Raw genomic sequence first — 15,493 nt, 5'->3', positions numbered from 1 at the left:
TAAAGTTGAATCCCAGCTCTCTCCTTGTTGGCAGTGACCACGGCAATTCACTTCACCCTTCTGTGCCTCGGTTCCTCGTCTGTGAAATGAGAATGACGCCAGTATCTCCTGTTAGGCTATGTAGGGAGTCTATGAGGTTCTACACGTGAAGCTGCCTGGCTGGCACTCTAGTGTTTGGTAAATGTTAGCTTTTAAAAAAATATATATATATATATATATCTTATAATACCACTTTGGGAAATGGAACTCTGTAAAACGTGAAAAAATTAGGCTGAAGATAAAAGAAAATTGAAATGCAGACCAGTATGGGGGAATTTTATTGTATTTATAAAGGAAAAACTAGGTCAGAAATTAAAAAGGATTAATGGATGCAGTTGTGTCTCAGCTGCAGGGAGCAGAAAATAGAGGCAGAATCTTCATCCTTGGGAATTCCTATTGCAAAAAAAAAGATAAAGCTTAGTCTGGGGGCACTGAAATCAAGGCAAGGTAGGACAGGGCACTTGGAATTAGGGTGACAGAGACTCCAGTGTTGAGACTGACCGACTCCCAAGATGACCTGTCTTAGCCCCAGCTCTCCCAGCCCACTCCTATTGAGAGCCTGGGCAGTCACTGGCCCTTGAAGAAGCCACTTCTAAGTCCCAAACAGGGTTAGATGAGGTCATTCTTTCCAGCACACACATTCACCACATCACTTACCATTTATCACAAATTAAATAATCCACTCTACAAGTACTTGTTTAATTTCTGTCTACTTCAGCGTGTTATGAATTCCATGAGAGCAGAGACCAAGACTGCACCGTCCACGGCTGTCCCCTCAGCCCAGAGCCTGGCCATATTTGGATGATTTTTTGTTTTTTAAGATTTGTTTTTATATGGACCATTTTAGAAGTCTTTACTGAATTTATTACAAGTTGCTTCTGTTTTATGTTTTCATTTTTTGGCCACAAGCTATACGGAATCTTATTTCCCAGACCAGGAATTGAACCCATGCCCTCTGCATTGGAAGGTGAAGTCTTAACCACTGGACCACCAGGGAAGTTCCTGGATGACTTTTAAGAGCTGGGAAGATGGAGAAATCTGCACTTGTTAATTTAGAGGACTGTTATATGGACATAAGGCGTGGTGGGTGTGAAAGGGTGCTAACTGCCAAATCCTTCTACTCTTAAGGTATTAATGTAAGAATTGTCCTGGTATTTGCAACAGTTGAGCTGGAGGGGGAACAGTTGCTGGAGCAACCTCTGGGGCCTTCCTGCTGCTCTAGGACTTTTCAGCTCTGTGAAGCTTTTAACCTGCAGGAACAAAGCCTGCATTCTTAGGATGTGGCCCTCCTTGGGGCCACTCTGCCCCACTGGGGCCTGGTGGGAGCCCTGAAGCAGGTGAATAGTCAGTCACCTAATCCCAGCGTGAGAGGCACGGGGCTAGGGTGGTATGGTGGGGGGAGGCATTATTCTTTAGGGACATTTATTTTTCTAAAAAATTCTATCCTCCAGGACCTTGGTGGTCACTGGAGCAAATCTGCTCCCCTCACAGAGGAGAGAACGGGGAAGATGATTTGCTGTGTGCAGACTTGGCTGCACGAGCAGACCTGAGGCTCAGGTGTCCATCCGGTCTCCGGAGCTAGTTCTCACCTCTGCTGTGCTCTGCCTGTCAGCCTGCTGCTGTTTGCATCTCCCCAGGACAATACTTGGCCAGATCTCTGAGCTCTTGTTGTCTAATCAGGCTGGGAAGAAGGCGAGGGGGCACGTGGAGAGCTCGGCTGGGAGCTGGATTTGCTTAATAGTTTGGGCTGGAGGTGTCTGGCAGAGTCACGCTGGGGCATGTTTGTGCTCACAGATCAAAACTCGGGCTCTAAAATACAGCACAGTTTCTGCAAACAGTCGTGTCGTTTTGAAGAAACGGAGTTCGTGTGAAGGGCTCTGGGGAAGAAAGGCAGGTCTTGGGCCTGCCTAGTCCCTGACTTGGGGCTAGCTACTTCTTTGCCTCAGTTTTCCTCTTCTGTAAAATGGGAAAACTCACTCCTGATCTTCCCTGACTCCTGCTAGGATTATGAGGGTCAGGGAGCTGGGGAGTGACTGTCATTCCCATCTCTCCCTCTCACAAGCACTGCTCACAGTCCTCTACCCAAGGGTGTTGGAGGGGCTGGTCTCCCTTTGATTTTACAGTTCGATGAACTTGGCAAGGGATCCAGGGCATGCATCTCAAACCAGGAGCATCAGAGTCCCTGGGACTCTCGTTCAAATTCAGATTCCTGGGTCCTACCCCAGGACTCATGAGTGAGGGACATTTCTGGACACAGACACTGAGGCTGGCCTCTGGCTACACACTGGAGATACAGGAGTGGATGAGAGCCAGTCTCCATCACACACGTCCCCCCTTCTTCTGGTTCTTGATGTTGGAGAGGAGGCGAGTCCTTTTCCTGGCTACCCTTGGGGACAGAAGCCTCTGCAGTCCCTCAATACACACATGTGCACACCTTCACAGTTGTGCACACACACATATTCCTACCTGCGCTCTTGCAGCAGGCTCACCAAGATGCTCTCCAATGCCATCTGCTGTTGGTCTGTCCACACGCTGTCCACCTGACGGCCAAGCCGTACCTTTGCTCCTTGTTCCTGGTTTCTCTCTCTGTTTGATTAGAAAAAGAGGAACAGCAGAAGTTGCTGTTTGAGTAGGAAGCGGAGGAGGCCTGGGAAAGGTCAGGGCAAAGGGAGCAGAGCTGGGGAGCATCCCTCGGCCCTATTGCAATATCTGGCATAGACTCTTGGACCCAGCTGAATTAGACTCAGCAACGTTTAAGCAGGCAGTGTGTATAGGAGTGAAGACTATAGGCTGTGAAGTACACATTTGCAAAATATCTTCCCACAGATGATTATTAAGTACAAAGGAGAAAATGTTAACAGAGGAGAAACCTGGCAGCCGTCGTGTTACACAAGTGATCAAAGTTACCATCACCAGTGGGACAAATAGACAACATGCGCCTCCCGACAGGATGCACCGAGAAGGACACAACATTACCTCTGTTGCATAATGTGAATCTATTCGTGAGGAAGCACCCGGCAAGCCCAATATGAGGGACATTCTATGAAGAACTGCCCTTTACTAATAAAAAATGTCTGTGTCATAAAGACTGAGGAACTGATCCAGACCAAAAGAAACTAAACGCCACCTGTGGCTGGATTGAGTCCTGGATGAGGAAGATCAGTCATTGTTACAGGGACTTCCCTGGTGGCCCAGTGGTTAAGAATCCGCCTTGCAACGTAGGTGACATGAGCTCAATCCCTGATGGGGGAACTAAGATCCTACATGCCGCAGAGCAGCTGAGCCCGAGCACCAGAGTTCCTAAGCCCGGGTGCCACAACCAGAGAGTCCACGTGGCACAATGAACGAGCCTGCGTGCTACACCTAAGACCTCATGCAGCCAAAAATATTTTAAAATTTTTATAAAGGACATTTTGGGACAACTAGTCAAATTTAAATATGGACTCTTAAGTGATAATTATACTGTGATTATATAAGAGAGTATCCTTTGATTAGCTATTAGGAGACACACAAAAGTACTTAAGGATAAAGGGTCATGATGATTATAATTCACTCTCAAATGGTTCAGCAAAACAATAATAATCATACCTGAGCTTGTGTACGTATGTCTAGACCTGTATCTAGGCATATATATATATATATATATATATATAGAGAGAGAGAGAGAGAGAGAGAGAGAGAGTGTGTGTGTGTGTGTGTGTGTGTGTATACATGCTCAGTCATGTCTGACTCTGCAACCCCATGGACTGTAGCCTGCCAGGCTCCTCTGTCCATGGGATTTTCCAGGCAAGAATAATGAAGTGGGTTGCCATTTCCTCCTCCAGGGAATCTTCCTGACCCGCGTCTTCTGCATTGCAGGCAGATTCTTTACCACTGAGTCGTCAGGGAAGCCCCAGATATGGAGTAAGCAAATATAGTAAAAAATATTAGGAATTGTTGACTCTTAGGGCAGGGCATGTTAAAGCCCTTTGTACTATTTCTGCAACTTCTCTGTAAGTTTGGAATTTTTTCAAAATGAAAATTAAAACATGTTCAGGCAGTGGAGTCAGGCTGATTGGATGCTAATTCTGCCACTCAGTGGTGTGTGTCATTTAGAAGCTATTAATGTAGCTTCTGTGTGATGAGGGTAAGAGGACACATCCTTTGTAAAGTTGTTGGAAAGAGCACATAAGAACCTGAGCATAATGGCTGACACTGCCGAGGGCTTGCTCTGCACTGTGCCAGGAGTATATTAATGAACCAGTGCAAAGTCTTTTTTCCCGGTAGAGTCAGTCAAGTGGTGACCACTGTCAGTGTTATTACTGGAGCCCAACTCAGGGACAAGCATCTATGCTCAATGATCATTTATTAGTTAAGGGTTAAGACGAGGTTCAACACTGGAGCCCTTCTGCCCTGGCAAGTCCAGAAGTGACAGCTGCTGTGCAAGCGAAGAAACCAGCCTTGGTTCCTCCAAATCGTGATGAACCGAGGGTGCAGGGAGAAGTCACGAGAACGCTGGCTCACCCCTGCTGCCTGTTCATGATATCCTGGAGTAGCTTGCGGGCAGACAGCTGGCTCAGAACCTTCCGGTAGCTGTTGGTGAAGATGGCATCTGCATACCGTGGGATCCTAGTAGAAGGAGTCAGAGGTCAAAGGGTGGGGTGGGAGGCCCAGGGGACTGTGCTCACTTGGTCTCTGTGAGGTCCTTCTGTCGCCTCTTGCCCTGCTCATCCCCAGAGAGGGCTGGAACCAGGGCTGGGTGGTGACCTCTCTGGGGCTCAGTCTCCCTCCCTCCCAGAAATGAGCAAGGGAGGCTGCCTGAGGAGCCAGCTGGGGACCAGCTCGATTCTGCATCCTCAAAGTGCCTCTCTTGCTTCTCTTGTCAGAACTGCTTACCTGAGAGGCTGGGAGGGCAGGGTACCATGGGAGCCGCTGCTGAGGGTGAGGGTCACGAGGAAGAACACCCAGAGCAGCATCCTTCACCCCTATGCTGGTACCTGGGAAATGACAGACAGGACGAAAAGGTCAGGCATAGCCACAGACACTGGGATGCCCTCTGCATCCAGCTCTGGCCCTTGGCCTAGCTCTGTGAGAGTTATGGTCCTTGTCTTTTGGAAGCTGTGGGGTAGGGAAGATGGAGCAGACTTGAAGTCTGACACACCTGGTTTCAAGTTCTGCCTCTGCCAGTCACAAACTCTGGCCTCATTTTCTCCATCTGTAAAATGGGCATGATAAGGCTATGCTGCTGACCTCACAGGGTTGAACACACAATGAAAGACAATGGTGAAACTACCACTTCCTATGGGGCATTCTACATGGGACTCAGGCCTCAGCAAGGAATAATATTATAATGTGTGTTAAATCACTTCAGTCGTGTCCGATATTTTGTGACCATATGGACTGTAGCCCACCAGGCTCCTCTGTCCGTGGGGATTCTTTAGGCAAGAAGACTGGAGTTGGGGAGGAGCAAACAGCTTCTCATATTTGCCTAAGTCTCCCCCTGCCCCAGTGTGGCACTGGCAGCATTAAGTGGGGCTGACAGCTCAGGCTCTGAGTTAGAAAAATCCGAGTTCACATCCAGGCTTGGTCATCACTAGCTGTGCATCCCAGGACTAGGGGCTTCTCCTTTCCAGACCTAGTTTCTCTATCCATAAAATGGACTTGATAACTGGACCTACTGCCTAGGGCCGTGTGAGCATGAACTGAGATGAGGCACCTGACGTGAGTGGTTGGCACGGGGGGTTTCTTCACGCACCTCTGCTCTGAGGACCTGCTCAGAGGGCAGGCTGTCTTGTTTTGTGTGGAGTTGGAGGGAAGGGAGAATGGCTGTGCCTCTTGCTCCAGAAATTTAGATTTTGCCCAAGAGTTTTAGCCCTGGAGGAGACCAGGGACCTCGGGAGCCAGGCGGCAGAACCATCTCGTGGATCATGTAACTGTCCTTAATGGGGGCCTGCTGACACCATGCTCGGCAATTAGGAAGAAGAGTCTACAGGGGACAGAGCTGCCTGTGCTAGGGCCATGCTCTGCTATCAACCTGGACCGCGGGGTGGAAACCGCTGGGCTCAGGGAGACTCAGTCACCTCAGGGTCAGGGCTTCCCATCTCCCAGGGGCATCCCTCTCAGCAGGATGTCCCCTCTAAGGGCATACGGACCCCTCCAGATGCTTGGCCAGCCCCAGAAAGGGCAAGAGACACCTCACGGCCCACCATCTCCCTGAGTGGCTCCATTTCCAGCAGGTCTTGCTCAGAAGGGATTTCCAGCAGGCAGGGCCAGCCTGGGAGGAATCCACTTCCATCCCTGGGCTCACTTCTCCTCTCAGGATATCACCCTCCTTCTCCCAGACACTGGGGTCTGGACTAAACCCGGGAGGCCTTGAGGTCCCAGGAAGCACCCCAGGGGACTGTTCACTGCTGCCTGAGACCCTTGCACCCCCAGAGCTGGAGGGAGCAGCCGTCCAGACCTCAGTAGTGAGCCCCTTCTTTGATGTGCTCCTCTCCATCCCCCTCCCCCCAACAGCCTATGGTCCAGTTTCAGCTCAAACACTGTGAGTGACAGGGAGCTGACTACCTGCAAGCCAGTGTGTCCTACTTCTAGGCAGCTTTTCCTGTTTGGAAGCTTTTCCCGGAGTGTCAAGTCCAAGTCCCCTTATCCTGCAAATACTTGTTAAGTTTTTGCCACTCTGGCAAGGATCAGGGCTAGAGAAAAGATGGGACCGTGGCCTCGCCTTTGACATCCACCGGCTCTGCCTCCCAGACCTTCTGTACCTTTAACCACACGATGAGCCCTTTAGATGCGTTTTGCACCTGATTTAGACCTTGGCTCCCCAGACCAAGGATCTTTAGCCTTCTGTCCTCAGCACACATTATCACACCCATCTCTCTTTTCCAGACCTGGTCCTCTGCTGGAGTCTCCTAAACAGGGAGATATTTCGGGGCAAAGGGGTCTCCTTGACATGACCACTACTTTTTCTGCCTCCCAGCTGCAGTCTGGGCTTTCTTGCCTTCTTTCCGGCTGCTCTTTCAATGACCTGAGCACATCCAGGCTCACAATCACCTCTCTCACCTCTCAGAAGCCCTTGGCATTCCACTCCCTCCAGGGCAAAGCCCAAATCCCTGTTTTTGGCGTAAGTGCCATCTCAGCCTCCCCAACCCTTGCCCCTTCTCCCAGGGCTGGCACAAGGGATTCCCAGCCCCTGGGCGCCCCTGGCCCTCACAGCCCACCCTCACACTCGCCCTCGGGAGCAGGTATCATGAGCTCTAGTTTTAGACAGCCAACGAAATGAACCCAGAGAAGGGCCTTTTTTCCATGGTCCTCCATCAAATTAGTTGCAGAGTGGGCACTTCAGAATGGGCCTCCCGCTCTGTGCGGCGGCCTCTCTGATACAATCCCCTATTCACAGGGCTCCCTATTCATGGGGACACTACAGAATTCATCCCCTGCACATGGAAAGCAGTTCTGAGAAGACCGAAAGTGTTTGCTCTTTGTTACCGAGTCTCTGGGGAGGAAACAAGGGGGACAAGCAGGAACACCTGCTTGGCTGGCCTGTCCCTGTGCACAGCAGGGGTTTGGGGAGCTGAAAATAACCTGAGATTGGCAGATTTGGGAGTCAAGTCACAGTAAAGCCAGTTACCCCAGGTCGTTTAGAGTGAAGCTGGGCAACCTCATAATCTGGTCAACCAAGAGGCACAACATTTGCCCAAAACCACATACCCCAGGGATGGGTCAAAACACCATTGTAACCTCTGACTAGTGAGAAGCTAATCCACGGGGTTACAAAATCCCACTGGACAAAGAGGGAAAATAACAAGAATCATCCAGTTTCTGGTATGATGAGGGTAGAGATTGTGCCGCTAGGAATAAAACAGTGGTTGTGGCAGACAGCTTCCACAGGGCCAGTCTAGGAAACTAGAATTCACTGAATTAAATCAAGCATGAGTCCAAGAACACCATCAACACTTCCTGGATGGCTCTGAAGGCATTTTAGGATTTATCAGCTGTCATTATGTTATCAGTTAGCTCTCCACCATGCTTACAAACTAATTCCATGATTAGATATATTTGAGGTCGTCTGGACTCAGGATAAATGGGCACTTAATCTACATTAGTTGGCACATTTTGCCAGACTTCATATCAGGAATGCTACAAGAATTCTGCAGACAAACAGAGGTAAGGTCTCAAGTACCAAACCAGCAAGGCCACTTTTGAACTTCTGGAAAAAAACACCATCTTTTACCTCTTTTAAATCTTCTGCTTTGTAATTTAAGAACCCTAAAGCACTGACGTCCTGATTCACTTTATAAACTGTTTCACTGCTAGTGTTCCAAGTCAAAGGAGATCTAAGTTATTCATGAAGAAGCATCTTGAATGGTCATTCAAAAGAACGACACCTCACCTTCTTCCAGAAAGGGTTCGAGGCGGCTTGTGATAAAAGATACAAATAATTTAGGATCATTGAAGTGTAGGTTGAGAGACAAATGTGGGGGTAATGGAGTACTCCAAGGGCAGATAATCGTGTCTAAAACCTAAAGTAAGGAGCGCAGCTACAATTGCGCAAGAAAGCAAAATGTTATCAATTTCCAGGCAATTATGTTGAATCGGTTCTGATTGATCAATGCGAGGTACTGATTTGCACAGCCACTTGGTTCCTTTCTGAAGAAAGAAAGTGTCAGTCGCTCAGTCGTGTCCAACTCTGTACAACCCCATGGACTGTAGCCCTCCAGGCTCCTCTGTCCATGGGGTTTTTCAGGTAAGAATACTGTAGTGGGTAGCCATTCCCTTCTCCAGGAGATCTTCCTGATCCAGGGATCAAACCTGGGTCTCCCACATTGCAGGCAGATTCTTCACCATCTGAGCCACCAGGGAAGATGTAGTCCATGGCAGAATCTCATGCTTGACAGGAGAATCTTGCCAGGTGACGCATTTGTCCTGGAAGCCCATTTGGCATACCCTTGAAAAAGCACAGAGACCTCATCTGCCCCTGACAGCCCACCTGGCACCTGTCTGCTGCCATTACCCCATGGACTGAGGGTCACGCATTTAAGACAACCTCAAAATGGTACCCACTGTACAAAGCATATTCCCAAGCCCCTAACAAGGGGCTTCAGATGTACTCACCAGTCCAGGGGCAGAGAGGATGGCAGTGGGCCTCTTGGACGTGGGGTCTCTGAGTTGGTGAGAAGCTCAATGTTCTCACCCTCATGCAGCCCAGCCCCCAGGGCCGCCCCCCGCTCCCCGCCCGCTCACCTCCGAGGTGGCAGGTCTCCCTCTGCACTGAGAGGTTGCTTCAGCTCCACGGGCCTCAGCGTCTGCTCCAGCGGCTGCGTGGTGCTCCCACCAATTATACCTTCATTTGCCTGGGCGTTGTTAGCGTCAGAGAGTCAATTACTCACAAGTCCGCCAAAGGATCATTTTTAGCATCACACTGACAAACCCTAATAGGGGAGAGAGGTTTTGCCCCTTGCAAGCGAAGATTCATATCGAACTTTATCTTGGAGAGAAAGGACAGAGCGAGAAGTTACATTATTCCCAGAGGAATCGTCTAATACTGCTCGTCTAATGATTGGAGTACTCCTAACAGTGAAACAGCCAAGGGTTAATTTACTCTCTAAGATTAAATGAGCCTTTTAAAAAGTTCACATAATCTTGTTTTGTCTGTGTGCAACTTTATTTCACTTGAGGACAGTCAACTTTACGGACGAAAGTGTTTTTTTCTCCCCTTAGTGAGGAGAGTTGTTTGCCATTTCCCTTGTCGCCCAATTATCAAAATATTCCTGTATTTGGCCTAACCTCTTGCGGTCATAGGCCGGTGTAGGCAGCTGGCCTGGGGAGCGTTGTTGTCTTGTGTCGAGGCGGCCAAAGTCGATAGCTGCCTCAGAGGGGTATGGAGTGAGAGGCAAGAAATGAGAAGTCTTGGGAGAATTGTACTTCTGGATTTCTCTAGCCGAAAGCTAAAAAATCCTCAAGAATGGCATGAACGCATGGGAGGCAGAAGCTGTGCTCTCCTACACGGCTGTTGTCGAGCAGTGGAAATAGCTCTGAGCTAAGCGTCCAGACACCTGCTGCCCTCCTGTGTCCGTCCATCACTGCCTCGGTGACCCTCTGCAGGTTACTGGTGCCCCCCAGGCCTCACTTTCTATACCATCAATTTCCTACTCGCATCCACAGCGAAAGAGCCAAGGACAGTAGTTTTCAAGCTTTTAAAAGAATTTAAACCAAGATCTTTCTTTGGAAATCTAGGGAAGTGCAGTATTTAAATCAGACTTTTTCAAACAGGGCTGATCTGGTTGAAGAGCAGGGAGTGGAGACTGCCTTTTAGGATACACTTCTACAGTTCACAGTTAGAATCTGTCATTTCTTTCTTAATTAGTTAATTGGCTATGTCTGGTCTTAATTGTGTCATGTGGGATCTTTCTTTGCAGCACACAGACTCTCTAGTCCTGGCATGCAGGGTTAGATGCTCAGTGGCATATGGGATCCTAGTTCTCTGACCAGGGATCGAACCCACGTCCCCTGGATTGCAAGGCGATTCCTACCCACTGGACCACCAGGGAAGTGCCAGAGCCAGTGGTTTCTGAAGGAACCTCTTAGCAGTGATACTTTGTGATCCTGCTTCTTAGCTTGCCCTGAACAAAGTTCTTGGCACAGCGCAAACATGCGATGTTCCCCAGAGAAGTGGGGACTGAGGGACCGTTCTCCTTGCAGGCCTGGACACAAAGCAGTCAGGTCAGGCCAGGTCCCCAGGGATTAAGGATGGACTGATGGGTCACAGCAGCAGGTGGCAGATGGAGGAGTTGCGAGCTCCTGGAGCAATGGGAGCTCACACAGTCAGGAGGTTATCTCAGCAAACATGAGGCGGGTACCATGGAGAGCTGGGCACCCTGAATGGTCACCAGACCAGTGTGCAGATACAGGACACGCAGAGTCGGCTGAAGAAACCATGGGGATCGAATTCAACCTCGGCGGAAGCTCTGTGACAGGGGCTGTGCTAAGGACTTTGTGCCTGATCTCAGTTTCCTCAACTGTAAAATGAGAATGATGAGGCTCAACTCATGAGGTTGTGGGGTGAGGATTACATGTGATAGTGGATAAGATACAGGCCTGGAATAGAATAAGTCTCATAAATGAGCTCTTACCACTACTATTTTTATTGCTGTTATAAACAAGGAAATGGGCACAGAGAGGGTGCCCACTTTCCAGCAGTCACACAGCAGGGCAGTGGCAGAGCCAGGACTCAAATATTTCTGACTTGCAAATTCATTGATCCATGATAAGCTAATATTCCATAGTCCACAAATTCTTTATTTAAGAGATCTTTGATTTATGTATATATTGAGAGACCCTTGGACTGCAAGGAGATCAAACCAGTCAATCCTAAAGGAAATCAGTCTTGAATATTTATTGGAAGGACTGATGCTGAAACTCCAATACTTTGGCCACCTGATGTGAAGAACTGACTCATTGGAAAAGACCCTGATGCTGCTGCTGCTAAGTTGCTTCAGTCATGTCTGACTCTGTGCGACCCCATAGACGGCAGCCCACCAGGCTCCCCTGTCCCTGGGATTCTCCAGGCAAGAACACTGGAGTGGGTTGCCATTTCCTTCTCCAATGCATGAAAGTGAAAAGTGAAAGGGAAGTCGCTCAGTCGTGTCTGACTCTTCGCGACCCCATGGACTGCAGCCCACCAGGCTCCTCCGTCCATGGGATTTCCCAGGCAAGAGTACTGGAGTGGGGTGCCATCACCTTCTCCAACCCTGATGCTGGGAAAGGTTGAAACTAGGAGGAGAAGGGGATGGTAGAGGATAGGATGGTTGGATGGCATCACTGACTTGATAGACATGAGTTTGAGCAAGCTCTAGGAGTTGGTGATGGACAGGGAAGCCTGGTATGCTGCAGTCAGTGGGGTAACAAAGAGTCGGACATGACTGAGTGAGTAAACTGATTTCTTTATACGGCTGCTCTGGGTCTTAGTTGTGGCGTGTGGGATCTAGTTCCCTGACCAGGGATTGAATCCAGGCCCCCTGCATTGGGAATGTGGAGTCTTAGCCTCTGGACCATCAGGGAAGTCCCCATAGTCCACCAATTCTTGTTCTCCTACCTTTTTTTAAAAAAAGAGCTTTAACTGCTTTATTGAAGTACAATTCATGTACCACACAAGTCACTTGTTTGCAGTCTCCATTTCAATGTTTTCATAAGTTTATTCAGTTGCGCCACCATCACCTCAGGCAAGTAGACCTGGAGATGGACACACCGCTAGATGTTCCAAGAACTGAGAAAAGGGAGAAGTCACAGTAAAGCTGGGAGAGCACTGGACAGGAGCAGAGAGAAGCCTAAAATGGGAGCAGGTGTTTGGCACACAAATGGATTTGGATTTGAAAATCAGTTCTGCCACTTGTAGGCTGTGTGATCCAGGTCTAGGTGTTTAATCACTCTGAGCCTTAGTTATCGAGGCCATACAAAGGGTGTGATAACCTCTGCCTTTCCAGGTTGTTATGAGCATCAGAAATATGTTTATAAAGTATCTGGTACTCTTGGTCAGTGTTAGCCATTACTGCAGTTCTTATGAATAGAGCTGAGCTCTGAAAAGCTGGGTGCCATCCTGGGTGATGAGCTTAATTTGCTGTAAATTTTCAAACCCATCAAGGAAGAGGATGGAGGGAGGAAGCCAGCATGAGCTTTGAGAGTGAGAGTTCAGCCCCCTCCACCAGTTCTGGCTGCCAGCCGCCTCGGAGAGGGGTGGGAACAGCCCGCTGGCCACCCAGCTCTCTTCCCAGGACGGGTTTTCACCCAGCGTTAATTAGCGATCATGCCTGTGTGTAGGGCTGGGGGCTTGAGCTGTGGAAAGAAAGCGCCCCAGAGAAAGGCTGGCTTTAAAAGGTTCCAAAAGGCTAGGGCAGTGAGGCTCCACCGAGATACAAGCCGTGCATTTGTGTTGCAAATTTTCAGTGTGTTGGAGCCAGCCATTCAAAGAGGGTGATGCTAGAGCCGCGGGGCATCGGGGTGGAGGACAGAGGAAGTCGACAAAGCGGGGCCTGTCAGAGGGCCTCAGACCCTGCTTTGTAAAAGCTGCTTTCACCCTCCCTGGATGATGGCAGGGTTCCCAGCCCGAGGTGACTGTGCAGGCATGGAAGGCCTGGACCCCAGACTCCCAGATTGCCATGACACCCCTGCCCCCACCCCCATCCTCCTCTCTGTGCCTGTTTTTACGGAGTCAACCTTGGCAGATGTCACAGAAGTGCTCCTGAGTGCCATGTCAAGGGGTTCAGGGTTAGCCTTGTTGGGTGGGCTCAGGCAAAGTCACGTGACCTCCCTGAGCCTCAGATTCCTCTTCTGTGAAATGGGGCCAATGGGGTCCTTTCTCCTACTTCATGTCCAGCTAAGCAGAAGGGCCTGTGACTGAAGGGTGATCCAATCACCATTAGACATTCATCTCTTTCTGGAAAATTCTGCATTTGGGAAGGTCATTAGAAGAGCTCTTTATAAGAGGTGACATTGATTATATTTAGCAAATCAATTAAGTGACTGTTGCTCAGAAACGTTACTGCCATTAGTATTTTATTTTAAAAGAATAACTTTGTTTTTTGGCTGTGCTGGGACTTTGCTGCCGTGCGGGCTTTTCTCTAGTTGCAGTGCACAGACTACTTACTCTCTAGTTGCAGTGTGCGGGTTTCTCATTACGGTGGCTTCTCTTGTTAGGGGGCATGTGCTCTAGGGTGGGCGGGCTTCAGTAGTTGATACTCCCAGGCTCTAGAGCACAGCCTCAGTAGTTGTGGTGCACGGGCTTAGTTGCTCGATGGCATGTAGGATCTTCCTGGATCAGGGATCGAACCTGAGTCTCCTGCATCTGGCAGGCGGATTCTTTACCACTGACCCACCAAGGAAGCCCTCCATGCTTACTTTAACCAGTCACCTTGCTTGCAATCTTTGGGCCAGCTCCAGGTCAGTTATTATGGCTGTGAACCATTGCGTCTGGGCTGGTAGACCCAAGGCAGCAGGAAGGCTGTTCCCAGAGGACCCTTTAGGCAAGCTTCCCGTGGTGAAGATCTATCCGACCACCCTTCAAAACATACTTTGGATCCCTTCTCTCCACGAAGCTTTCCCTACTCATCTTGCCTTGTGACTCACAAATTTTATATGTGGAAAAGTATCTTTCCTGAGACACTTGGGGTGTCTGGGACCAGGTGTGATTCATATCTGAGCCCCTCAAAGCATTTAATATCCTCTAGTTTTATTGAGATATAATTGAGATATAGAGCTTTCTGACAGAGAAGGCAATGGCACCCCACTCCAGTACTCTTGCCTGGAAAATCCCATGGACAGAGGAGCCTGGTCGGCTGCAGTCCATGGGGTCGCGAAGAGTCAGACACGACTGAGCGACTTCCCTTCCACTTTTCACTTTTCACTTTCATGCATTGGAGAAGGAAATGGCAACCCACTCCAGTGTTCTTGCCTGGAGAATCTCAGGGACGGTGGAGCCTGGTGGGCTGCCGTCTATGGGGTCACACAGAGTCGGACACGACTGAAGTGACTTAGCAGCAGCAGCAGCAGAGCTTTCTGATCAGGTCCCTAAACCAGTGGCATGGGCGGCCTGTTAGAAATGCAGAATCTTGGGCTCCACCCCAGACGACTGAATCAAAAACCAAATCCTGTTTGTTCCAGGATTCTAAAGGCATCCCACACCTAAGATGGTCTCTGAACATCCTGTGGTTTTCCCACCAGGAAGAGGGCTGTGACTGCAGGCAGCCAGGAGATGGCGCTGTTCCCCAGTCATTGACCATATCGAGCTCTGGGAAGAAAGCCAGAGGTCCTACAGCCAGTGCTTTGCTCCTTACGAAATCCCGGGAGCCCCAAAGGTCCAGGTCAATTACTTCCATCAGGCCATGCCCTCCTCAGCCCCTTGCGCCGCCCACCCCCTCATCTTTCTACCCAGGTCCTGCCCTGGGTTCTCAGCTATGTTTCCAGTTAGGAGAGGCTGTGTGATCCCCAACTCAGCCCCTGTCCCAGGGTCCCCAGGAAGAAGCACAAAGGAGAAAACAGCACTTGTAGCCTCCCTTCGGCCTGGCTCACCAGCAAGAACTTGGCCGGTGAGGATGAGGGCATCTCTTGGGAGGCCCCTTCTCCCTGGGAGTCAGAGTTGTTGCATCTTAGTGACAACAGGACCTGCAGACCCAGAGGGAGGAAGTTCCCAGTAATTCAGTGTCTACAGAAAAAACCCAAGGCCCGCCTGGGACTCCAGTTTCCAGTTCCCCATTTGATGTGGGAGACCTGTACCAGGGACCGGATTATGGCTTCACTTCCGTCTATGGTCAGAGAGCAGTTCAGGGAGCTTCATTAGCCATGGATGGGCAAACCTGGCCAAAGAGCCCTGACTCCAGACTGGAAGCCGAGCTGCTGGGGTTTCCCAGTGGGGCCAAAGCTTCTGGTCTGGCCACATCCTCCTGGCCTTTCCTGGCTCTGCATCATTTGGTCCCTGAACACA

The 15,493-nt window shown here is 49.7% G+C and overlaps 1 protein-coding gene across 1 annotated transcript; it reads right to left on the bottom strand.

Annotated features, from left to right (window-relative positions):
- Positions 1 to 283: 283 nt before the first annotated feature.
- Positions 284 to 4,994, bottom strand: GHRH (growth hormone releasing hormone). The gene is made up of 4 exons (XM_040247352.1): positions 4,915 to 4,994; positions 4,543 to 4,647; positions 2,506 to 2,625; positions 284 to 432 (listed from the first exon to the last, which is right to left on the bottom strand). The coding sequence occupies exons 1-4, from the start codon at positions 4,992 to 4,994 to the stop codon at positions 417 to 419; spliced, it is 321 nt and encodes a 106-aa protein (XP_040103286.1). The 3' UTR covers positions 284 to 416.
- Between the last annotated feature and the right edge of the window lie 10,499 nt (positions 4,995 to 15,493).

The sequence above is a fragment of the Oryx dammah genome, unplaced genomic scaffold (genome assembly GCF_014754425.2).
Source record: "Oryx dammah isolate SB20612 unplaced genomic scaffold, SCBI_Odam_1.1 HiC_scaffold_10, whole genome shotgun sequence".
In the NCBI taxonomy this organism is placed as follows: domain Eukaryota; kingdom Metazoa; phylum Chordata; class Mammalia; order Artiodactyla; family Bovidae; genus Oryx; species Oryx dammah.
The sequence above is the reverse complement of the archived record's forward strand: the minus strand, read 5'-3'. Positions and strand labels throughout refer to the sequence as shown.